Source organism: Nilaparvata lugens, chromosome 12, assembly GCF_014356525.2.
Source record: "Nilaparvata lugens isolate BPH chromosome 12, ASM1435652v1, whole genome shotgun sequence".
In the NCBI taxonomy this organism is placed as follows: domain Eukaryota; kingdom Metazoa; phylum Arthropoda; class Insecta; order Hemiptera; family Delphacidae; genus Nilaparvata; species Nilaparvata lugens.
Window position 1 is genome coordinate 23498378 of NC_052515.1, and position 24055 is coordinate 23522432.

Here is a 24055-nt window from a genome sequence, read left to right on the forward strand (position 1 = left end):
CAGTGATATGTGGCCAGTATTTTTAATACAGTGATTACAAACTAATAAATTCTTCATTAAAAAATTGCAAATTATATTATAAATTAGCAAAAACATTTGAAGACAACAACAATTTTTGAAGATTTAGAACAATGAATGGTATTCCATTAGAATGCAATATTTTGTTGTTATTTTATGTCATTTTTTATCAAATTTCATTTCAATATTTAGAAAAACTTGTTTTTAATCAAGAGAACAACTACAGTAGTTCATCATTGTTGTTTTAGCTAAAAAAAACTGACAAACAATATATAATAATAATTATTATAGAATTTAAGACTTTCTATTCAATATTTCCAATTCACCAAAAAAAAAAAGGTATAAAACAATTTTTAACTGCACCAATTCCAAAATCAAAACCACTAATAGCATTCAACACACAACCGTCAAACAAATAAAATCACAACGTCTCATAGAATTGAAATCTATAACAAAGAATTAATAAGGTACTAACTATGTATCACATCTAATCATGATTAAACTGAATTCCTTTGTAAATTCAATTTTTGTTATGTAGCCTAATCATTGTGACGAGTTTATCACGTCAGATATGTAAAGAGGCTAGAATGTGCAATTCTCATGAGTTTCAATCTATATTGTAATGTTCTGTATTTTAGAAAAGTTTTCGTTGAATATTATAGTTAAGAATAGAAGATACTTAGATATGGCAAATAAAAAAAATAAAAATATTCAGTCCTAGCACTTAGCATCTCTAATGATGAATAGTAGAAACAGCCGATATATTTTCAATTTACCATTCATTGAAAGCTTTTAAAATAAACATTTGTTGTTTGAATAAAGATTCATAGTGAAGGGTTCAAGAATTTACGTGAACAAAATAGCTTAAAACATAAACTAACAATTTAATAAACTCAATCGTTGCACTCAAATATTTCTTGATTTGCAAAAAATTAACACTTATAAAATAATCTATCAACTACCATTTATCCATTAATATAAAATATAATCAGAGATGTTATTGGCACATATTGTAACAGGAAACTGTTTTGATAACACGATAAATTAAAGAAAAAGAATGAAAGTAACATGAAAATTCATCAACATTACGAACAATGTTTATCTTATATATTTTATGTATCTTAACAACATACATTATTGTTGAGTGTTAGAAATCGTTAGGCATTGGTCAATCTTATACATTAAAAACGTAACACCTTTGATGAAAAGATAAACATTATACCCTATGGTTTTAATAATATCTTATCAATTTCAGATAGAAACTCGATTTCGAAATATAACGATTAAAATCAATGAAAAAAGAAAATGGTTCTCATGTTAATGAAAAGTCACAGTTAGGCTATACTTCAATAAAAGTAAATCGAGTAGCATAATTTACAAAATAAATCATTCAGGCTGAAAGTTACAATTGATAAAAAATTAATAAATTGGAAATTTAAAATTTCCAAGCAGCTTGGATGTAAAGAGAAATTTTACTCAGCCATTTGGAGTAAGGAGTTGACTGCTGCGTTCTTGTTGAACCGGTTCGCTTCGTAGACCGATTTTATAACTTCCTTATCCATGTTGGGGAACATTTCTTCTATCTGTAAAATCAAATAGAACACAAAATAAATCAATGGATTATGCATTGAATAACAGTATCCAAGAATCATCAACATAGCAATGAATCATCGACTCTAGTTCATTATGAATAAATGAATAACTTCACTATCAAAAATTTTCACTTTTCAAATTTAAGAAAAACTATATAATCCTTATTTTGAATTTCGATTGGTTAATAGAAGAATAATGGAACACCGAACAAAACTTGAAGAAAGAAGTAATTATATAATCTTGAAAACGTCGAGAGTAAAATTTCTTTCAACATCTTCACTATCTTGGAAAAATCAGAAGAGATGTCTCTAAGACTACTAGTCAACAAGTTCCGAATCAACTTAATTTGTACTAATTAAATTATAGCAAGCAAGGGCGAAAAGTCCAGTCGACAGGTACTTTTTGCTGAAAAAACCTCCGAACACGCCATTTTTTTCTTAAAAAGCTTCAGGGCTAGAAGGTCAACTTTTTGTATTTAAGCTGTCCAATACTCCGGAATCGTTGCACGAAAAATTTAGCATGTTCGGAATTAATTCACCAAACGGCATTTTTTCACCATCTCGTGACTGAACTAAAAATAACATGATCACTGGAAACTACAAGTTATTGTGAACAAAGCCGACTCTGATCCCCGCCCTAGATTCTCAAAATTTCACTGTAATGCCTACTCTACAGACCAGTTCCATGTTCACTATATGATTAAAAGGAGTTTATGAATGCACAGATAATACATAGAGGCTCGGTTCAGGGTGACCACCCATTTTAAAATAAAAAATTCATGAGTAATTCCCGGTTTTCCAGAGTAAAATTTCAAATTTTCCACGTAGAATATCCGAGGTATTTGAGGAACAAGATACATTCATAAAGAATTTATTATGGAAATATTCAATTTGATCGTCCATGACGAATTGCGAATAGCATTTTAATTTTCCAAATATATTGAAAATTTTTGACACAACAGTCTATTTTTGTGAGGAATTAGTACGTTCTTTTAACCAACTACTCATGTGTGTGGAGTGCTTTCGGACAGGGTCCATTTTCAAAACTCAGTGAGTAGTTAAAAAACGAAAAATTCCTCACAAAAATAGACTAAAGTGTCAAAGTTATCAATACATTTGAACATTTATAATGTATTCTGAGTCATACTTTTACTAATGGAGCCATAATGTACAGTACTATAGCCGATGTTTTTAGATATTTTTTCTGGTTCGGTAGGCTAGTTCAAAAACATGCCAATTATATTGTTGCTAGCCATCAAGTGTTTTTTTATTTGAGTATATTGTTACTGTACTTTACTAAATTAATTGAAATTTATAAAAAATTCATGAGGAATTCATGGTATTTTCCCCGGTTAGTAAAATCATGAGGAATTCAAGGTTCTCTCGGTTTTCCCAGTAGGTGGCCACCCTGTTACATTTTGAATCATGATTGAATGTTACAAGAACCTATCAGAGAAAAGAAGGTTCTCATGGCGTTTAATCCTAACAAAAATTTAACGGGTTTTTGTGCAACCGGGCCTAAATTTTCAAAAATGTAATGTTTAATTATAATAATAGATTATATTTATGAATGCCTGACCTGTTTGAAATCGGTTTCGTTGTACTGAGCGACCGTCTGCAAGGCAGAGGCTGGTGTTGGTTGGGTGTAGACCTGCACAGGCGCATAGGGACTGATGCCGTACAGTGAGCCGGTTGCCGTAGAAGGAACCATCATTACCGGAGCCACGCCCTGCGTCGGGTAGAAGTAGGGGTTCACTGGCACGTTCTGCAAATTAACAAACCAATCAAAAACATTATAATTTAATTCAACTACCTTTCTTAAACATAACAGTGCATTATTTTTCATGATGAACATAACTTTCATTTAATTCAAATACTTCGGCACAGTTACACACACGTTGTGTTAGGTTTCAATCATGATTAAATACCACGAGAATCAATCAGAAAAGGCTTTTTTGAAAAGAAGGTTTCAAAAGAACAATGGCTTCAAACATATGCCACAAGAACCAATCAGAGAAGGCTTTTTTAAAAAAAGGTTTTCTGATTAGATCTCGTGGCATTTAGTCACGGTTAAAATTCAACAGGCTTTTGTGCAACCGGGCCATAGCTTTGTAATTAGTTAATTACATTAATTAAAGCTTTGTAATTTTATTCATCTTGGGAGTATGGGAGAGAGTAGAGCCTCACAACATCAAACTGATTTTTCCTGATTAACATATTTTCAATTCAACTGTATATCAATAAAACCAATGATCATATTATGTTGGTCACAATTAATGATTAAATTAGTATTAGTATCTTACTAATACCTTACAAAATATCAGACTGGAATCTGATCACAAAACATGCGATTCGTAATAATTATAATTTACTATTTTCTAACATGTATGCACTTTCAATGATATCCTGTAATATCCTGAAAAAGGACGATGAAGCGAGTCAACTTCGTTGGCGAACGACCTTCATCTGTAGAATGGTTCCATGAATGTGTAAATAGTCCTATATCAAAATTGAAAGTTAATTGAGGTTTTCCGTAGGATGATGCCCACATGATCTCCAGACTTGTACGTGGGTAATGAGACGGGTGATGATGAGTGGACCTACTGCTTTAGGTGGGTTCCGAACCACCGGGGAGCGATTTTCTCACTCATAAATTATATTTAGAGGTGTCAGCTCTTCAAGTGGATAGCAGTCCCTTACAACGAGAGTAGCAGGCTCATGGATCTTAGTGCTACCACAAAGCCAATTGCTTCCTTCGGGTGAGTGCACTCATAGAGCAATCCGAGTTCCAGCAATCTTAGAAGGGTACATATATAGAAATAATTTTTATAAATAGAACATGGATACTTTTATCTATATCCTCCCAAGACCGATCTAATCGCTATTTGTGTGTACATACCCTTATCGATTGTGCAAAGCGTAATATATCTATTTGTAAGTAGAACATATGAAAGAAAATCGATTCTAAACTGTAAAGACCAGACCATACGTAGCGGTATTTGCATCGTTTTCACTGGCGGCAGACAAATCGGCGGCGGGGGCAATGTAATTTAATGGAGCCTCCACACGCTGGATAGTACTGGCCAAAAACGACTCTACTGTTGGCTCCATTAGAGCCTATTCACACTAGCAACTTTCGTGAGAACAACTTTTTATAAGAGGAACAGAACACAAGCGTTTCCTATCTACTGAGCACACTGCATCTGCAACTGTTCTTTTTTGTAGTGTGACTACAGTGAAGCATGAATAACACGATTACCACGCTTCCACTCCTAGTAGATATTAACACATCTCAGCAAGTTTAGAGCCGTAAAACAATGGTAGAAAAAATCTTCTCCAACACAAATATTTAGGACATGAAATTTGAGATATTTGATTTTTTTAATGCTATCACATTCTGCTTTTCATACTGAATCTCAAAAAATTGATTTTTTTCTCCTACGACAAAATTTAAGCTTTATATCGGATTGTAGCAGTGAACTACTGCTAGTAGTTATTGGAGCAGTAGCCTTCTTGATACTGAGGACAGAACAAAGGAGATTTTGTGTTTAGAAGGAATGAAGGCCCTCTAGTTACAGCTATTCTTCGAAAATTTATTGCAACTAAGTTGCTCTAGTGTGCCAGGGGTGTATTTTTTTGTAGAAATCTTCTTGCTGTTCTATAACTTAGTTGCTCTAGTGTGAACAATCCCCTAAATTGCATTGCCCGAGCCGCCGACTCGTCAGAAGATTCGTCCGCCTGCACTGGCGAAACTTGCAAAACCCGCTAGGTATGGTCTGGCCCCAACTCGTTGAATTACGAGTATTCATAATTAGATTAAGAGTATTCGTAATCATATAAGATTTATTTGATCTATATGAATAAGAATGATTTACAATTACGTTTTATGATTACGATTTAGAATGTTAATCATTGAATTAAAAACTTGACCCGCTGAAACCTTGAATATTTTAGAATAGGCCATTAACGATCCTCGGTAAATTTGAGAATCTATATGCAAAAATCCAAGTTAAACAGTCCAGTAGTTCAGACATGATGATGCGTCATTCGTGAATTTCCTATCCCGTAAGTGTATAAGCCAGTTCTTTCCTTTATTACATTGTAATGTAGGTACTTAATCAGTAATTAATGTACTAATTATACTTTGATTGTAATGTAGCCTCAAGTTTTCGTTCTTCATTACGGATGAATAATTATATAAATTTCCCAAAAACCTATTTACAGGACTTGATAACTGACCGAATAGCTGAGCACAAGGTTGATCATGCCCTCGAGGCCCTCGCCCTGCTTGCCGGTGAGCGGGTACCAGTCCTCGTGGGTCTCGCCCGCCAGCACCGAGGTGGGGATCGGCACCACGGCCCACGCGATCAGCTCGTCCATCGTGAACGAACACTCGTCGTAGATCTCCACCGTCATGCTAATCACGCCTGGAGGCACCAAACTAAAAAAAAAACACATTTACAACAATTTACAAAGTCACAAACCATGAAATTTATGATTTACTAAAGTGATATTTACCTCAAGAATATAATCACTTATCTTAAAGATAAGTAAATCACAACATTTAATATTTACTACACTGATAATACTTCAAGAATGAAATCACTTCTGTACTTATCTTCAAGATGTCAATCACTTCACAACACTCATTTTTTTTATAAAAACTTGGTCAAAGATCTTTATAAAATATTTAGGGCCGGTTTTCGAGCTCGGGATTTAGCCAAGTTCTAGACTTTAAACAGCTGGAATCAGAAAATTGGCTTTCCAAAACGGGGCGTAGTCGTAGTCAAAGTCACGTTTAAATTAAATTTCAAAAAACTAGAAAATTGAACATAAAATAAAGAGAAAATAGTGTAAAGTTTCATCTATTTTGAATTATTTAGGAATGTTTTTCAATTCAATTCAATTTTTCTTCTGTCTGTGACCAGTGTATATACCGGATAGACATTGTCGATTAATACAAACACAAAAGTTCAAATATGTACACTAATCTCAAGATGGCCGATCGAAGAGACTGACAAAACATACAATCTCCTCCTCACTCAAAGAATAGAGAGGGAGGTTAATATTAGCTTCTCTCGGAGCACTTTCTTGAACACTCTCACCTCAAGCTCCTGCACATGCAGTGGAAGTCTATTGTAGATTTTTGATGCGCGCATTGGGTAGCAAGTGTGCAGCTTAGCCAATCTAGAGTAGGGAAGGTCAATGTTGTCTCGCCCTCTGGTTGAATAGTTGTGTATCTGGCCTCTTGCTTGGAGTGTGTGAAGTTGGCCTTTCAGAAGTACAAGGGAGTTCAGAACATATTGACTGAAGACAGTGAGTATTCCCAGCCTCCTGAACAGCGGGCGACAATGCTATGGTGATGATGTTACTATACGAATCACTTTCTTCTGTAGGAGGAGAATTCTGTGAAATCCACTTGCATGCCCCCAAAGTGCAATCCCATAGTTGATAGTTGAATGAAACAATCCCAAGTTTCATTTCGTCAAGGAAAAACGTTTCCAATTATGGAAATGAGAAAATAGATTCATCCGCTCCGTTTTGGAAAGCCATTTTTCTGACTCCAGCTGTCTAAAGTCAAGAACTCACCTAAATTCCGAGCTCGGAAACCGGCCCTTAATATAGTGGGGTCCACGTTATAATTACAGTGAAGAAAGGAAGGAGGAGGAGGAGGTGTGGGAGGATGACGAGGAGGATGTGGAGGGAGAGAATGATGAGGAGTAGGAGGAGGAGGTGGAGAAGGAGAAGGACGAGGAGAAGGAGGAAGAGGTGTGGGAGGATGACAAGGAGAATGTGGAGGGAGAGAATGAGGAGGTGGTGGAGAAGGAGGAGGAGGAGAAGGAAAAGAAGAAGGAGAACGATAGGACTAGGTGGTAGAAGAAAGTTATAAAAAAATGTGAGAATAACTGTAAGAAATAATTTATGTATGAAAGAAATATGAACTTACCATTGTATAACTTTGTTCCATCTTGGATTCTTGCCTCCATTAGGATCGGTATGAGTTTCGTAGACACAATGGCCTACTCGGATTCTCACATACGGATCCATCCTGGTCATTCCATAGTTTTTCACAAGTTTCGCCTGAAGAAATTATTATATATTAAAAATCTCGCTAAGTCTAAGTTTCATTAGTTTTAATGCAAAAGAAAATAAATTTCAACTTTGACGAAATCTATCCATCGATTATAACAAAAACAAGACATTCAACTTTTGACGAAATCTATCCGGCAGTAGTGCTGATCATGGAATGAAACTTCTGGATTACTAAATCCAAAATTCTAAAATATTGAAATAATATATACTAGTAGTTCTGTGAACAGTAGACCTCGCGATCAGTAAGTTACATTGACCTGTTGTTATGTTTTCTCAAAAATTAATAAATAATTTATCTATTTAAAATGTCTAGAAAAAATCTTAGATAAACATAGAGTTTTCTGTCCTATCGTAGCGTGACGTGTCTTCCCGGAATGTGAGTGTGAGCGCTGTTATCAGGTCTGGCTGCAACTGTCTACGACGTTGATGGAAAGATACAATTTTCAAGATGTTCGATGTTTTTGAACGGGTAGTATTATAGTCAACTGTCTACGTACTAACGTTGATGGAAAGATAAATTTTCAACATGTTCAATGTTTTTCAACTGGTAGTATTATAGTCCACTAGACACCTGATTTATGATGAATAATTCTATAGTCAGATTTTTACGGTAATATTGGCGTATGAAGGAGGCTCCTTTTTCCTTCTATATTATCCTTGAAATGCAAAATTTCCAAAAACGTTGTATATACGTCGACGCGCAATTTAAAAAGGAACATACCTGTTAAATTTCATGAAAATCTATTACCGCGTTTCGCCGTAAATGCGCAACATAAAAACATATAAACATTTAAACATTAAGAGAAATGCCAAACCGTCGACTTGAATCTTAGACCTCACTTCGCTCGGTCAACTAGACGCCTCATTTTAAGTGGGATTTATAAAATAAATAGAACAGTAACTTACTTCTTACATGTGTAAGACATGATCTGAATTCTGAAATCAGCAGTAATCTGTTATTTTCTTACAAATATATTTTTCATGAAATAGATAGCAACTTCTTAATATGTATGGCTACTTTCTTGTATTTATAAAATATAATTATACAGTACCCTTTGAAACTAATAAAATACAAATTATAACTATTAGTTTCGGTGATCACACCAAATTTATTTTTAAAACTTAACGATGGTGTGATCACTGAAACTAGTAGTTATAATTTGTACTCTATTTTATTAGTTTCAAAGGGTACTGTATAATTCTATTTTATAGCTAGCAACTTCTATGCATATAGTGATATGAATTTAAATTGAACAACCAGTCGTGGCAACCAGTGGGTTGCAAAATGTCAAAAATACACCAATTGTCATTGAACTTCATGGTCACCAGCCGGGTCACCAGATACTGGCGGCCGAACACCAGATTTTTAAGACCCGCCTAGTTTCTCACTATGGTCGCCAACTTGACAGCCGATCCTATTGTTTCTAGTGTGGATAAGACCGCCAATTGACCCACTGATAGGAGCCTAAGAAATACTCTAAATAAACATATTGCACGGACTTACATTGGTAACAGTAATGTTGAGCCTTCCAGTTGGATTCTGTACAAGAGAACTGCCAAACATCTGCTGTTGAAGAGCTATGGCTGTTTGCTGGTCAGCTGATTCTTGCTGCAGTTGCGTGGATTCTGATATTCTCAGGAAATCTGGAGGGAGAGTTCCAAGAAACACCTGTTGCAAAGAAATAGGTCCTACAATTATTTACAGTTTACAGCGTTTACACTTCAGGTGCAATTCCTTATAGGCGTTCTAGCCTCTAAGGAATTGCACCTTTGGAATACTCTACTTACACTTGAATAAAAAATATAAAAATGATACTTGTACAATAATGACTCAACCTCAAGTTTCAAATACTACACTATACTATATACCTACTTGAAATAAGTTAGGTTACAGAAAATTAAATTACTCCTGCGTGGAGTTTAGATTCTATCTAGAAAAGGTAAACACATAATCTATCTTAGTCATTATCAAATATAAAAAATGGACATTATTGATAAAGTAAAGCAGAGCAGATAAATTAATAGAAAACAAAGATTAATGGATGAACATTGGGCATACCGCAATAAGAGTTACGTAATAATTGTTAGCCTATAATAGTATTTGCTGTAAATTTTTGAACTCGGTCTCACATAAATTCACTGATATTTTTGTTTATAAATTATAATTTAAAAAAACAAACAATTATTGTAGGTCTGAAAAAAGTCTTGTAAGGATTGCTATTTTTAAAATTGTTAACCTTACATGGACTTGATAGCTTTAACAATAAAGCCTAAAAGAACTGTAGATGTTGGATGAATTATGAAATTATAATTACCCTCTTCCTTCTTTCTTCGTTTATTTTATCGGATGAAGTAGCTGTAGCCATCATTGAAACAATTTCGCATTTGATAACAAACCGATCTACGTTGACACTGACTGACAAGTATTATCAATGGTTGCACAATAGGTGTAGACGACAGCCAGTGCTGACTTGATATTTAAAATCAGTTTTTTAAATTGTTTTTTGAATTAAAAGAAATGTAAATAAATGAATAAATTGTAATTACTATTGAATTTATTGAAAAGGTTGATAATCCGTTTTTGATGTGATTCAGAAAATTTTCGTCAAATAAAAAAACTCAATTTATTTTCGAAAAAATGATTATGCAGCTCTCTGCCTTCTGAATATTTTAGTTTCTGTCATTCGAGATTTTTCTAGAGTTTCTAACTTTCTAACCTAATTTTCTCGTAGACAATACGTTTGTTCTTGATCTTGTTCTTTTCCTGCTTTTGACAATAAACAAAGCTACTTTGTCTCAAATATTTTCAAATCTTTGCATTTTTGGTGAATTTTAATTACTCAAAGTTTTCTATTCTTAGAGTGAAGAGACAAACAATCCAATTAAAATGTCGTATATGTTGGGACATTTACACAACGGCTGGCAGGTGGATCAAGCTATTTTATCTGAAGAAGATCGTGTTGTGGTAAGGGTTATTCTAAATATATCTTTAATATTTTTATCATTTAATGAATACGTAATTCTTGTGATAAAAAAGTGATAATCTAATAATTTCTCAAGTGAATGATTAAAAGCTAGGCTTTTTTACACATCAAGCTAATATGCTTACGGTACCTAATGACTTCATGGATTTACTCATGTATTGCTCCTTGTATTATCCAATTCAATTTAAATTTATAATATAGGCTGAAGCTTGAATATCGCATTTTTAACTTTAGCCCAATTTATATTTAGCCTAAATGAGTTAGCCTACTTGCTTGATCAAACTCTTTAACCAAAATATTTGAATTTTCTTCAAGGTTTCATTTTATTTCTAGTTTATAATGTAAGTTGCCGCATTTCTTATCTAAAATTAATTTCTGCTTGACTTGCTTTTTACTTGTTTGAATGTTTCTGTTACCAAATAGTTATGCTTTAATAATTTATTGTCTCTTTCAGGTTATCAGATTTGGTCACGATTGGGATCCTACATGTATGAAAATGGATGAAGTGCTGTACAGTATCGCAGAAAAAGTAAAGAATTTTGCGGTCATCTATCTAGTTGACATAACAAAAGTACCTGATTTCAATAAAATGTAAGTTAAACCAACTCTTCATTCAGTGGTCAGGTTTGCCACAGACATTAAGAGTAAGATTTTTTGGGGATTTAGTAAGGAAAAACACAGATTTTTGAAAAATAGCTCACTTCCTTTGTTCAGAGAAATATAGAAATGCTGGAAGTTAGGATAAGTTGGGGTGGAAAATAGGCAATACAATTATTTTTATATTTCATGGCAGAGAGATTCATATGTTCTGCCTCTTCGTATTAAATATATAATTGCTTAATAGCTTATCATTCCCTTTAAGTGGTATTGGCTTAAAGTTTAATCATTAGAAATGTCACTTCACCTCTGTAGTCTACCACTTTATATTATTGTGTGCTGTCGTCGACGAAATTATATAGACATCAATAATGTACAGTGTAGAGGCCAAGCCACACAAGGCGTTTTTCAGACAAGTCGGCACGGTTGGAAGCTCCCTGGATTGGCTGATTGGGTTGACGTTCGGGAATCAGCGGATCGGAGAGTAATCTGCCTTGCCGACTCGTCTAAAAATCGCCTCATGTAGCTTAACCCTAATAGAGCTGTTAATACAACGCGATTTATCTGGAATCGTTGTTTAGGAATCTAATGTTTAGATTCCATGAATAAACCCAACATGTTTCTAACTTCAATAACAATCTAAATCAAGTATAAAATTATTGTAATTGAACTCACTTCCAAAATCTCATTAAATGCGTCTTTTTCCAGGTACGAATTGTACGACCCCTGCACTGTGATGTTCTTTTTCCGTAACAAACACATCATGATTGATTTGGGAACTGGTAACAACAACAAAATCAACTGGGCATTGGAGGACAAACAGGAGATGATCGACATCATTGAAACCGTCTACAGGGGGGCCAGGAAAGGACGTGGTCTTGTTGTGTCGCCCAAAGACTATTCCACCAAATACAGATATTAAGTGACTATGAACTTGACTATCAATGTGTTATCATTATTGTAAGTAAAAGGTGTTTCAATTTTATATTTCACAAACTATACTACACTAGATTCTCGTCTTGATAATTTTATTTCTCTGTATGATGTAAATAATAGTAAAGTATTAAGAGAATTCTACTTGCATTCATTTTGGACTCCAATCCAAGAAAGATCTAATTCATTTAATCCTATAGTGTTCACTGTATTATTTGATGCTTACAGCTGTCCAAATTACTCCGCTCAAGAGTCAGATCTCAGACCCTCGTCTTCAAGAATAAAACATAATTATAACTTGAAATAGTGATACTTTTGTAATGTGGCATACAGTATTATGGATCTTCACTATTAGAATATGAGGCGAAAATTTATGACATCTGAATGTGTCATAAGTATAATGACAATTATTATTCATTGTCAAAGTAATATTTTGACATAATTTGTCTACGAATACCATCTCAGCAACTTCTCTCTTCAATATAAAACTATTTCTATGATTTTTACATAAAAAATAGCGCCCGAAAAAGGTTGAAAAGCATGCTCTCAAACTTTCGGAGAAAGTGAGATAGAATTTTTGATTTTTATGAAAATTTTTGATTTTTATAGAATTTTTTTTGAGGTAATAGCATCGACACGTATCTAATTGATTTTTAAAAATTTTTGATTTTATGAAAAAATTTTGATTTTTATGAAAATTTTTGATTTTTATAGAATTTTTTTGAGGTAATAGCATCGACACGTATCTAATTTGAGTGATAAGATACCACACTGATTGTTAGTGAAATTGGTTTCACTCAAGTTTAAAACTTTGCAATGTCATGTAAGATATAACTATGGGATAGAATACACTAATTGCAGATCAACAAATAGTTTTTGACACATTGTGTGGAATGAAGGAGAAACTCAAATTATTCTACTAGTAATATTGAGAATGTATCAAGAGAAGAACAGACATGAAATTATAAATATTTATTTTAAAAAAGAAGGTTATATTAAAAAACGTATAATAAAAAATGTTTTGACTAGTTTACAAAGCACGCATTTTAAATAAAATAATATTATCACTGAAAAGAGTGAAAAGCTAGTTGACTAGATACTTTGTATAAACTCTTTCACTGTTTGAATAAAACAATTTGGATTCACGGTGACAAGTAAATTTGTTATTTTCTATACTCAAACAATGCGAACAATCATTATGAGAATGGTATTAATAATCTACAGTGACATTAGTACCGTATGAAATTTAGAAGTAGGATAATAATATAGTGCGACTGTTCCACAAATAATACCATGGTACATTTTGCACACCCTTCTCTTATCACCGTTAGTTATTCAAAATAATTATAATTTATTGGTTACAATAATATCATTTTTGATTCGTATTTATTTTGTGAGATTAGCTTGAACTGTTAGCATTCTTTATAAAATTAATGATTTCCGTTCAACCAATGCTGTCGGTTCTAATTTAATTTCACTATATCTGTCTCTTTTTAATAATAATTTGAAAAATCAACTGGGAATCCACCAACAACATCTCACTCTCATGAAACAGGTCCACCTCATCCAGCGTTATATCGATTGAAGTAGTACTTATCACAATATCCTTCATGACAGCCCGCTTCAGTTTCCTAAAATAAAAGAGATGCATCAAATTATTTATACTACTATGGCCCGGTTGCACAAAAGCCGGTTAAATTTTAACCGTGATTAATTTTACAAGAACCAATCAGAGAAGGCCTTTTAGAAGAGTAGGCTTCCCTGATTTGTTCTCGTGAAATTAATCACGGTTAAAATTTAAACGGCACTATGAGTCTAAACGTAGTGGAGCGGGGAAGGTAGTGAGGGTATCAGAGAAGGTAGCTGAGAGAGTCCTGAAAATAATTCTTGCATCTAAATATCTTCCTACTAGTGAAGTGCATTCCAAGCAATTATCATTAATCATAATCATTTTAATTTTATAGCTATTATATGGTTGAGACAAACACATCTGGTCAACCATGGTTCTGTGAATTATAGTTTCAATGAAATTTACAAGGTCCTTGAATGATTTCAATTAATTTTAAAGAGGTGTTTGAATGAGAGCGTTTAATCTACAAATTTTAATAAAACAACTATATTTAATGCATTTTAGTAAATAAATACAGCGGCTAGCTTCTTGATAGTCTCAGCCAATTAGACTCTGTTGTAAGTTAGGAATTAACTATTTGACGTACCATCTCCAATTGTAGAAGATGTTGCAGCTCAGCAATGTATTCTATTGCTTTTTGTAGAGTCTTAACTTTGCTCACCCGTTTACCTCTGTAACAAAATGAAATTGAAATTAGAAAAACCCAGTTTTAATAACAGCTTCTTTGACTAATCAAACCCTTTCTAACTAGATATTGTTGAGCAGTTGACTACAACAATTTCTCAATGTGATAAAAAATGAAATCCGAGCCCTTCTCTGATGAGAGTCACTTCAATCTGTCAGCATTGATTTATTGAGCAGCATGCATTTTATTAAGGAATGCTGACTTGAGAAGAGTTTTTTACTACAAATGTAGTAATTTTAATCAATAAAATAAATAGAAAAGTTTTCTAGCATATCCTAAAAATCTAACAGTTTAATTTACAAAAAATATTTTTTTTATTATGTTATAGTTATGCTTATATAGAATCATAATTATAATAATAAAAGTGGTTGACAGTTTTCTCGGGTTGGATACAAACAAATCAAGAAACCATAAAACATCTATAAAAAAACATGAAAACTGTCAACCACTTTTATTATTATAATTATGATATTATATAAACATAACTAACATAATAAAAAATATTTTTTGTAAATTAAACTGTTAGATTTTTAGGATATGCTAGGAAACTTTTCTATTTATTTTATTGATTAAATTGTGGTTCTCATTGATAAATGAAAAAATCCTATTTATTTTCCAAAAAATAAATTACAAGATGAAAATTTTCAAAATAGAATACTGCATATACCCATATTTTTAAATCTATTGATGGTTAATGATATAATAAGTAGACAAAATGGAACACACTATCAGTGATAAATTAATTAAATTGAATTTATTTGGACTAAAGTTCTACCAAATTGGAAAAATTTCGTTTAAGGAGCCAGGTTCATTTGGAACTCGCAACACTCGTTGAACAAGAGATGAAAGAACAGTCTATTTTAGGAGGGTTGGGAACCACCGGAAAGTGATTTCGATGAAAGTTTATCAATTTTCTTCTCCTTCAAAATCTCCTTTCTTCTCCTTCTAAATCTCCTTTTTTCTCCTTCAAAACGAGATTCCTCATTTCTCCATTTAGCAGGCAGCATTCAGAACCCCTTTCACTCCCGAAAGGGAATTTTTGTGTTTTGGGGTTGGTAGCTGTGAGTCGCACGCCGCTATCCGCTCTGTCAGTTGTGAGTGAGAGAGAGCGTCCAATCATTCTGCTGCGTTGCATTTGATATCACAGATCACCTGACAACGTCAACATGAATAACAAGAACTAGCCGGTCCATTATTTTTGTTTGACTAAACATCAAGCTACGAGCTTTCAAACTTGAAAATTCTTTCAAGTTTTCGGGTTGATTTGAAGGGCTTTTCATGTCTTCGAACAGTACAAATGGGTTTTTGTGGCGTGGTGGCCCTGAGTCACTTATTCGCGAGGTTTTTGCCAGACAGCCGATTTGGGACCTGAGGAGCCACGCTCATCATAACCGAGAGTTGGTCGCCAGACTCTGGGAAGAGATTTCTGACATCCTAAAAGCGCCAAGTGAGTAACTAAGTTCAGTTTGAATACTTTGAATATTTCTGATGTGTTTCTAATAGTCCCACCTGTTGGTGCGTGCTACCACCTTTCCAATAAACTTGGTATTCTTTGTTGAGATGTATAATTTTAACAATTCTTGCACCGTCAAAATACACAGTTTCAAGTACTGTGGTCTAATAATGTAAATGCAAATTATAACTGTCAACATATTTTGAAAACTTATTTTTTACATTTCTTAGATCCTTAGATTCTAGTTTATATATTTTTACTTTCATACTAGATTATGAAATGATTGACAACCAATGTATAGGTAACATGGGTAAGTTTATAGATGGTAATTTTCACTTAAGTCTATAGGTAAAAAATGTTTTATTCAACTTTCATTATCTAGAGATAGACTATGATGTTGACTTGACGTATGTGAACGTCACATGGGTTAGAGGAAGTGTTATTCTGTAAATAATAGAAAACAATGTTTGAAAAATATTATTAAACGATATGAAGATTTTTTTTTATTGTCAATACTATAGCTATCTAGTCTGGAGACTAATGAGCTAATTTTTTCTACCCTAACATACTACTTGAAAATGTTAACAGCGAATATCTCATTAGATATTCTTACTGATATTGATTGTTTAATTAATATGTACACTTATGACTGTACTATAGAAGATATGAAGATGAAATGGAATATAATGATTGATTATAAGCTTTTACTAAGCATGGATTAGGAATTCAGTACCTCTCTTCCACACAAAACCCCTTGATGTAAAAAAAATCTTCATGAAACGTTTCAAGTGGAACATTATTGAATTTAAGTATTCTATGGAGAAATAATATCTTCTTCATTAACACTTGAACGTACCTAGTAGGGTGATAGAGAACTATTATATTAAGGGAATTTTCTAAATGAATATTTAGTTTGAATGATTAGATCCCTAATGTGCATTTCACATCCGCGGAACTATCAGTGTAACTTTATAGAACTCGAAAAGTTTGAGTGTTTGGACAAAAGTTCATAAACCAGTTCAGCATATATCATATTTGCAATACAGTACCATCGATAAATTACATTGTTATTTGTTCTTCCAGCTATAAGGAGACATTTTAAGGTGTTGACTTATAATATATTGTGATTCGTAAATTAATAATCCAACTTTTATAGAGATTACTTTCATATACTAGATTATGAGATGATTGAAAACCAATGTATAGGTAACATTGGTAAGTTTATAGATGGTAATTTTCACTAATAGGTAACAAAATGCCTACTCTTGATGTTTTGTGAAAACTCTTAAATTTTAGAGACGAACTTTCAAAATCAATTCAGTAAGGTACATATTACGAGAATCTCCATATAAATATTGTTAAGTTTTCTAGTTTTTCTACCAAGTTAAGGCCTAAAATTATATGATTTGCTAGTGGGAGCGATGAAGCTTCCATTTCGGTCCGCAGAGTTGGGGCTAGCAATGCGAGTTGGCATCGGAAGCAGCATCAGCAGCAGACGTCGCTTTAACGATTTTCGTCGCGACGAGCGGGCGAGGCGATTCGCCACAGAGAGAGCGAGAGAGGAATAGTTTGTCTGGGAGAGAGAGTGAGAAAGGGGTAGGAGCAGGCGTGCGATAGCGAAGCGAGTGAGCGAGTAACTTGAATACCACCCTCTTGTATTGATCAGTGCACTGCGGACGCGCGCTTTGCTAGCCTGGAGAGAGATCGAGTTGAGCTGAGAGGAAGAGAGAGTGTGTGAGGGTAGCTAGCGATGAGATATTGAATGTCCGGTACTAATTAATTGGTATTGATGAACAGTGGGGAACATTGGATGAGACCTTTAATCGAAATTCAAATATAAATAAATGTTCTTTTTATGAATATAAATTTTTAATTTAGAATTGTCATGGACGTGCAACTCTCCTAGCCTGGAGAGAGAGCGAGTTGAGCCGAGAGCAAGAGAGAGAGTGTTGGAGGGTGGCTAACGATGAGATATTGAGTGTCCAGTACTAATTAATTGGTATTGATGAACAGTGCGAGTTATCGGATGAGACTTTTATTAGAAATCAATTGAAATTTTGTTACAACAGGTTTTTTTATTTGGAATTGGACATAAATTAATTTTCTTCCTGTTGAATAAATTTAATAATTTTTTCATAACAATTCGAATAAAATCCATTTTATTTCTGTTGCGATACACTTCAAAGAGCGTATAGTATACAGAAACAACTCAAATGCATCTTTTAAATAACTTTAACTATATGACGACACTACAGTCTAATTTTTTAATAATAGTTATAAAAAGCTAGTACTCACGTGTGGAGCGCTTTCGGATTTTTTAAAACCCATTTTCAACACTCAGCGTGAGTGAACTATTATTCAAAAATTAGATTGTAGTGTCGTCAAAAATAGGTCAAGACGAATTATTAACTTGCAGTTCGTCATGGATATTAAAATAGATGAGTGTTAAATAACATTGAAATGAAAGATATACTTACTATACGGTAGTACTATTAAAAATAGGTACCATACTGGATTAGAAATAAGAGTTACGAAAGGTAAATAATTGGTTAGTTGAAATCACTGTAAATAAAACAGATTAGGATTGTAAAAGTTTGTAAGTAACTTAGTGCGAGTGATGTAGAAGATAGTACCTTCTGTTGATGAGAGAGTGTAGGATTGAAGTGACGAACCTCCGCATAAAACTAATAAAATCGCTGATAAATGAAGCAGCTACAGAAGAAGCTGATTGCATAGAAATAAGGATGATACTCAGAAATCGCGCTCAGTCCCTTTCTCTTTACATGCATTCAAGAGAGAAATGATAAAATTAATACAATAATAATATGTTAGCGACAAGAAATGCAATAATAAAGTAATTGATTAATTTCGCTACTATATATTCATGTAAATTCAGGAGAGATCCGGAGTTAATGAGATCCTGTTTTGTCTTTTCCAATCATTTTAATGATAGTAGGCTAGAGGCTACTCTTGACACAAAATGACATCATTTTCTAGTCGATCCTCACTATATTTATCTAACTATACCATTTTTATCTTCACTAAATAAACCATTCTATCAAAACTATTAATGGTTTTTTTTCAGTTTACCAGCAGAAATTGACAATGGTATATAATAATCGTACACGGTATTTCGTTTAATATGCTTTATAAATATGTGGCTGTTAACTACCGGTACATTCATAACTTCATTTAAAATCACCTTCTGTACTCTATTGCTATTCAATATAATATATGTACCTACTTTATTCTATATCAGTAGGCTACATTATTCAAAATTTACTATTTCATTCAAATTCACCTCCAGTATACTTTATTCAGTATAATTTTTACTAGGTTACCTTATCTAGTTCTAAAGCCCAGTGTGTGGGCTTTGGCCTTCTCCAAAACATTCCTCCAAGCATCTCTGTCTTCAATCATTCTTCTCCATCCTCTTCCAACCATAACCCATCCTTCTTGAATCATCCCTGATCTCATCCTCCCATCGTATTCTCGGTCTGTCCCTTTTCCTTCTAGAGTAAAGTTTTTTTTTGAGCACTATTTTTGGAATTCTGTTTTCATTCATCCTGTCAACATGTCCGAACCATTCAAATCTCTGTGCCTTTATAAAAAATTGTCATATTTAATTAAATTCTTTGTTGCAGTCGATATCAAATTCATTGATACCTTAGTATAAGTGCTTTTATACAAATTTAACTAAATTTTAACTATTTTAATTGAATTTTTTGTTTGTTGCAGCCGACACAATCAAAACAAAATGGAAACACCTGAGGGACAACTTCCGTACCGAGCTGAAGAAAACTGTGAGAGGGGCTGCCGACCCCGTCAAACCCTACCAGTCACAGTGGACCTACTTCAACGATCTGCTCTTCCTCAGGGAGCAGATGATGCGCAAGATCACACACAACACGACCGCCACTGCGCAGCTGGGCAACGACAACGATAACGACCTTGATGACGGACTGGTGTCGTTGGCGGTCGAAAGCGAAATGGTCACCGATGAAGGAAGACTGGTCGAACGACATCCCAACTTCTTCGGACACTCGCTTTTCGACGATAACAATTCCGATGTGTTCGAAAACGCCACCGACCACCTGTGGCCGTCCCAAGAATCATCCAGAAAACGCAAGAACTACCAACCCCCCGAAGATGAGTTCACCACCCACCACTACCCAAAAGTGAACGTTCTAGAACGACTACCATCCACCTTCAACTACGACGACACAACTAACGATGACGATTACCATTTTTTGATGAGTTTGCTGCCCTATGTGAAGTCGTTGTCGCTCGCTAAGAAAATGCATCTACGCCTCAAACTGCAGGAGGTCGTTTGTGAGTTTATCTACGATATTAAAATACCGAAAGACGGTTGTAGAAACCAGAGAGGTAAAAAGAACGAAAATAGTTCCAATCGTGGAGTGAGGGTTAAAACGGAGAATAATGATAATTAGTTACTAAAATCTCAATTTATTAACCAATTATCATATTATTTTTCATCTGTGTTACCCATCAAAGTTCAATTGATTTGAAAATTGAAGGGTTTCAAATTGCGTGCGAAAGGTTTTGTTATATTGTTTGTTTATGCTGAGTGTGAACACATTTGAAGTTCCAGCTTTCTGTTAGCATTCATAGTAATAGACTTTCAATTATTGTTTTGTTGATAACTGAATTGAAACAGTAACTGAACTGAACTGATTATTAATGTGATACCAATATATGTTTTATATTTATTACTGAGACTGATTTCAAAGGAGATGAAATTTCTGGATTCAAAATCTTTTCTTAACCATCAATAGTTCTTACACATCGAGTATCATGGAGTATTTTATATTTCTGTTACCTCAGTAATTTTATATTTCTGTGCTAAGGACATTACCGTACTGAAATGCACGATTTACAGTATTTTTTATTTAGTTTTACCATGATTTATTTTTGTTTTCTAAATGTTTATTTTTATATTGGAAAGCTTCAGAAAAAATGGATTCGCCATCCACGTATTGCTTTCATGTGAGAATGATTATTTTTAGACATAAAGGATTATTGCTTGCTCAAAACTCTATTTGTTAAAAAGTCTATTTAAATATAAACATGATAATGACATGAACTGTGTAAATCAATTGATGGTTTTTGAAATAGATTCAACATCAATGAAACCATATTTGTTAGAGCGATACTTTTTTAATAAACCTGTACGATTCAATATTTTAATAGTTATGTCTCAGATTTTATTGTAGTAAACCTATTGTGCTAGCCTACCAGAACAAATTAAGTTAAATTGAATTATCTTACTCATTTAGAGAGTAAAATAAAATAATTTCATTTCTAAATTACCTCATTTCATAATAAAAGTGTGCAAAATGCAAAAGTAAAGATTAATACGAATCAATTGATACCATGATGGCTTATTGTACTTACACTGCTTAATAATTGAAACAAACTTATTTGATGAAAGATTAAGTTGATCAATGCATAATATATAGCACTAGAATTAAGACTATTGCATAGCCACCTCTAATACATATACATAATACCTCTAATATATTAGAGGTGGCTATGCTATTGACTCTATGCTATTGCACATGAATTCGATTGATATGACGTTTTCAAAATGCAAATTATTGATTAGAACAAACAAATCATTCAAAGTCATGGAATAGTGAAACAACAGGTTGCGTTTTGAATTCAAACTAGACCTAAAAAATTCATTATAGGTGGCGCACTAAATAATGATTATTACAATAATATTATTTTTTGAGAAAGTCAAGTTTTTCAGTGAAGTACCGTAATTGAAAACACCTAAAAATACATGCCTATACAAGCATCAAGGACCTATAAGGAGATTGCAATTCTTCGTGTATTTTTACAGCTCATCGTCGAATATCAATAGAGTCAATAATAATCATCTTTATGAAATAATTTCATGACAGTAGAGTTTTATTACTTAAACATTCTCTACTACAGTAGGATATGAATTAATAATTATGATTCATTATATTTTTATTTATTTAATTACTCAGAACTACACAACTTACAGAAAAGTACCACAGGCTAACGCTCAAAACGGTTCCAATTCTAATTTATATTTTTCTTCCACATTTCTAAATATATATTTTTTGAATTCTTAGCCTAGGAATGTACGGTATTTTTATATTTTTTATAAATAACTTTGAAGCCCACCTGGTTTCTAAGGGAATAAGTCTCCTCAGTCTTGTAAACGCATAATTGACAGCTTCCACCCTTCTTCTTTCCCTCGCATTCCTCTTTGCTACTCCTTCTTCTCCTCTTTCCAACTCGTTTTCGTTTTTCCATATTTCGTCCAAATGCGACTTCATAGCTCTGATGACTAGATTGGTTTACTGAAAATATAATAACAGTTTTCTCAAATTTGCGCTGATATAAGAAGAAAATAATTACCATACATAAAACTTAACAAAACAATAATGTATGCCTGTACGATAGAAAATTATAGCTTATTATTCTACACTTTTCAAGTGTTCTTTGTGATAGCATGATACGGTAGTTATCTATCATATAACAAACTTCATTTTTCTTATTGTAGGATACGGTAGTTATCATGATACGGTGATACGGTAGTTATCTATCATATTTATAACAAACTTCATTTTTCTTATTATAGGTAGTAGATAGAACCGATCATGAATATATATTGATCATTTTCAATAATATAATAATTAAAAAGTAGGCTATGAATAGGTGATACGCTTAAAAAAATCTACAGAATGTCCATATATTTATTTTCCTCCCTATTTGCTATTCTACAAAAACTTTAGTTTCAATAATTTATTAAATCCTTACCAAAAAGTACATGTTTTTTTCTAAAAAATCGCTCTATTATTTAATATTTTTTAAAAGAACGAAATTTTGCATTAGAATATTCCATCTGAAATTGATCTCTATAGTGTCTTCTACAGGTAAATCATAAATTTTCCCGTACCGTTTTATATGTCTTGTCAATAAATGGAGTACTATAATAAATGAGAATGATTTATTTTGATTTAGGTAGTTCAATTACACACAAATCCAGTTCAATTGTAGCTTGATCAAACAAGTAGGTCTTCAATTGAATAGTTTCAAATAATTACCTATCTTAATAAATGGAGTTTTTTCTATTTCATCTATAATTATTATCAATTGATCAACATACAAAACTACTATCTTATATAATATCATAATCTTCACAATATTTCTTCTATTTGAAAAAAAACACAACCAACATACCTGAGAATGAAGTGGAACCAGTTATCACTCTTTTTATTTACTCACTCCAAATTAACAATTTCTGTTCTAGAAAAATATTTTTTGAAAAAGTATACAGACTAGAAATAACGTCATGCTAAACACTACTAGCTTCACACTGTTGATATAATATGAGAAAAGAGTTCTTGCAGTCTGTTTATTGTTACCTACCTGCATAAACTTTAATCGATTATCAACCTGTAGCCAGTCCACCGTATTCTATCTACATGCTAACCTACCAGCATGCATTCACTACAAACACCTGCCAGGACATGCTGAGTATTTTCAAAAGTACAATACCGGTAAGCAAACGAATGAGAAACCAACAATCATATTGAAGGCAATTGTCTTGGAATGTAAAACTAAAAAGTAATCAGTTTTGGATATTTGGAAGCTTGATCTCCAAGTTAATAGATCCATGTAACTTGAAGCTCTATATAGTTATTGAAGAGTAGACTATCAATACTAGAGTGGAGAGTCAAATTATTATTTTCATAAAAGTTTTACGATTTAAGTTTGTAATTGTAGAGCAGCCGGAAGAGAGGGCTGCACTATTGCTTTCTATTATTTTTCAGTTAATACCGGTGTGTCATCTAATAATAATTGAAGGAATTATTGGAAGATGATGGTCTCATCCCACTTAGAAGCTTTACCATAAATACAGAGCAGTGGAGCTAATGTGATATCATCTCAAACTGTCAGCATTCCTTATTAGAAAAAAAACAAAAACAATAATATAAACAATAATAATAAACAGTATAATAATAATAATAATATAGAGTGACCTGGCTGGCTCAGGTATGGTGTCAGAGT

At 33.1% G+C, this 24055-nt stretch overlaps 4 protein-coding genes across 5 annotated transcripts; 2 read left to right on the forward strand and 2 right to left on the reverse strand.

Annotated features, from left to right (window-relative positions):
• Positions 1–787: 787 nt before the first annotated feature.
• LOC111047849 (toll-interacting protein) lies at positions 788–10171 on the reverse strand. The gene is made up of 6 exons (XM_022333701.2): positions 10019–10171; positions 9208–9372; positions 7558–7691; positions 5850–6051; positions 3190–3375; positions 788–1601 (listed from the first exon to the last, which is right to left on the reverse strand). Exons 1-6 carry the CDS (start codon positions 10070–10072, stop codon positions 1491–1493), a joined length of 852 nt encoding a protein of 283 aa, XP_022189393.1. The 5' UTR covers positions 10073–10171; the 3' UTR covers positions 788–1490.
• A 201-nt stretch (positions 10172–10372) lies between these two features.
• On the forward strand, positions 10373–12356 carry LOC111047845 (thioredoxin-like protein 4A). Its single transcript, XM_022333697.2, has 3 exons — positions 10373–10668; positions 11142–11278; positions 11993–12356. The coding sequence occupies exons 1-3, from the start codon at positions 10591–10593 to the stop codon at positions 12204–12206; spliced, it is 429 nt and encodes a 142-aa protein (XP_022189389.1). The 5' UTR covers positions 10373–10590; the 3' UTR covers positions 12207–12356.
• Positions 12357–12902: 546 nt separating this feature from the next.
• Positions 12903–23516, reverse strand: LOC111047848 (achaete-scute homolog 1b-like). Of its 2 annotated transcripts, none has more exons than XM_039439204.1 (4): positions 23225–23513; positions 22163–22341; positions 14434–14518; positions 12903–13848 (listed from the first exon to the last, which is right to left on the reverse strand). In XM_039439204.1, the coding sequence occupies exons 2-4, from the start codon at positions 22315–22317 to the stop codon at positions 13780–13782; spliced, it is 309 nt and encodes a 102-aa protein (XP_039295138.1). In that variant the 5' UTR covers positions 22318–22341; positions 23225–23513; the 3' UTR covers positions 12903–13779. The 2 variants fall into 2 exon arrangements, with proteins under 2 accessions (XP_039295138.1, XP_039295139.1); XM_039439205.1 differs by having other exon boundaries at positions 13589–13848; positions 22163–22375; positions 23225–23516.
• On the forward strand, positions 15555–21190 carry LOC111047847. Its single transcript, XM_022333699.2, has 2 exons — positions 15555–15979; positions 19724–21190. Exons 1-2 carry the CDS (start codon positions 15811–15813, stop codon positions 20434–20436), a joined length of 882 nt encoding a protein of 293 aa, XP_022189391.2. The 5' UTR covers positions 15555–15810; the 3' UTR covers positions 20437–21190.
• Positions 23517–24055: the final 539 nt, after the last annotated feature.

What these genes read in the sequence shown, in the direction of transcription:
- LOC111047849 (XM_022333701.2), bottom strand. Translation starts at nt 10,072, where the DNA reads ATGATGGCTACAGCTACTTCATCCGATAAAATAAACGAAGAAAGAAGG. An exon ending in ACGAAGAAAGAAGGAAGAGG is followed by an intron (nt 9,373 to 10,018) that starts GTAATTATAATT and finishes TCTTTGCAACAG; the next exon opens with GTGTTTCTTGGAACTCTCCC. An exon ending in ACCTTGTGCTCAGCTATTCG is followed by an intron (nt 3,376 to 5,849) that starts GTCAGTTATCAA and finishes GTTAATTTGCAG; the next exon opens with AACGTGCCAGTGAACCCCTA.
- LOC111047845 (XM_022333697.2), top strand. Translation starts at nt 10,591, where the DNA reads ATGTCGTATATGTTGGGACATTTACACAACGGCTGGCAGGTGGATCAA. An exon ending in CTGAAGAAGATCGTGTTGTG is followed by an intron (nt 10,669 to 11,141) that starts GTAAGGGTTATT and finishes TGTCTCTTTCAG; the next exon opens with GTTATCAGATTTGGTCACGA. An exon ending in GTACCTGATTTCAATAAAAT is followed by an intron (nt 11,279 to 11,992) that starts GTAAGTTAAACC and finishes GTCTTTTTCCAG; the next exon opens with GTACGAATTGTACGACCCCT.
- LOC111047847 (XM_022333699.2), top strand. Translation starts at nt 15,811, where the DNA reads ATGTCTTCGAACAGTACAAATGGGTTTTTGTGGCGTGGTGGCCCTGAG. An exon ending in TGACATCCTAAAAGCGCCAA is followed by an intron (nt 15,980 to 19,723) that starts GTGAGTAACTAA and finishes TGTTTGTTGCAG; the next exon opens with CCGACACAATCAAAACAAAA.
- LOC111047848 (XM_039439204.1), bottom strand. Translation starts at nt 22,317, where the DNA reads ATGAAGTCGCATTTGGACGAAATATGGAAAAACGAAAACGAGTTGGAA. An exon ending in CTTATTCCCTTAGAAACCAG is followed by an intron (nt 14,519 to 22,162) that starts GTGGGCTTCAAA and finishes ATTTTGTTACAG; the next exon opens with AGGTAAACGGGTGAGCAAAG. An exon ending in ATCTTCTACAATTGGAGATG is followed by an intron (nt 13,849 to 14,433) that starts GTACGTCAAATA and finishes CTTTTATTTTAG; the next exon opens with GAAACTGAAGCGGGCTGTCA.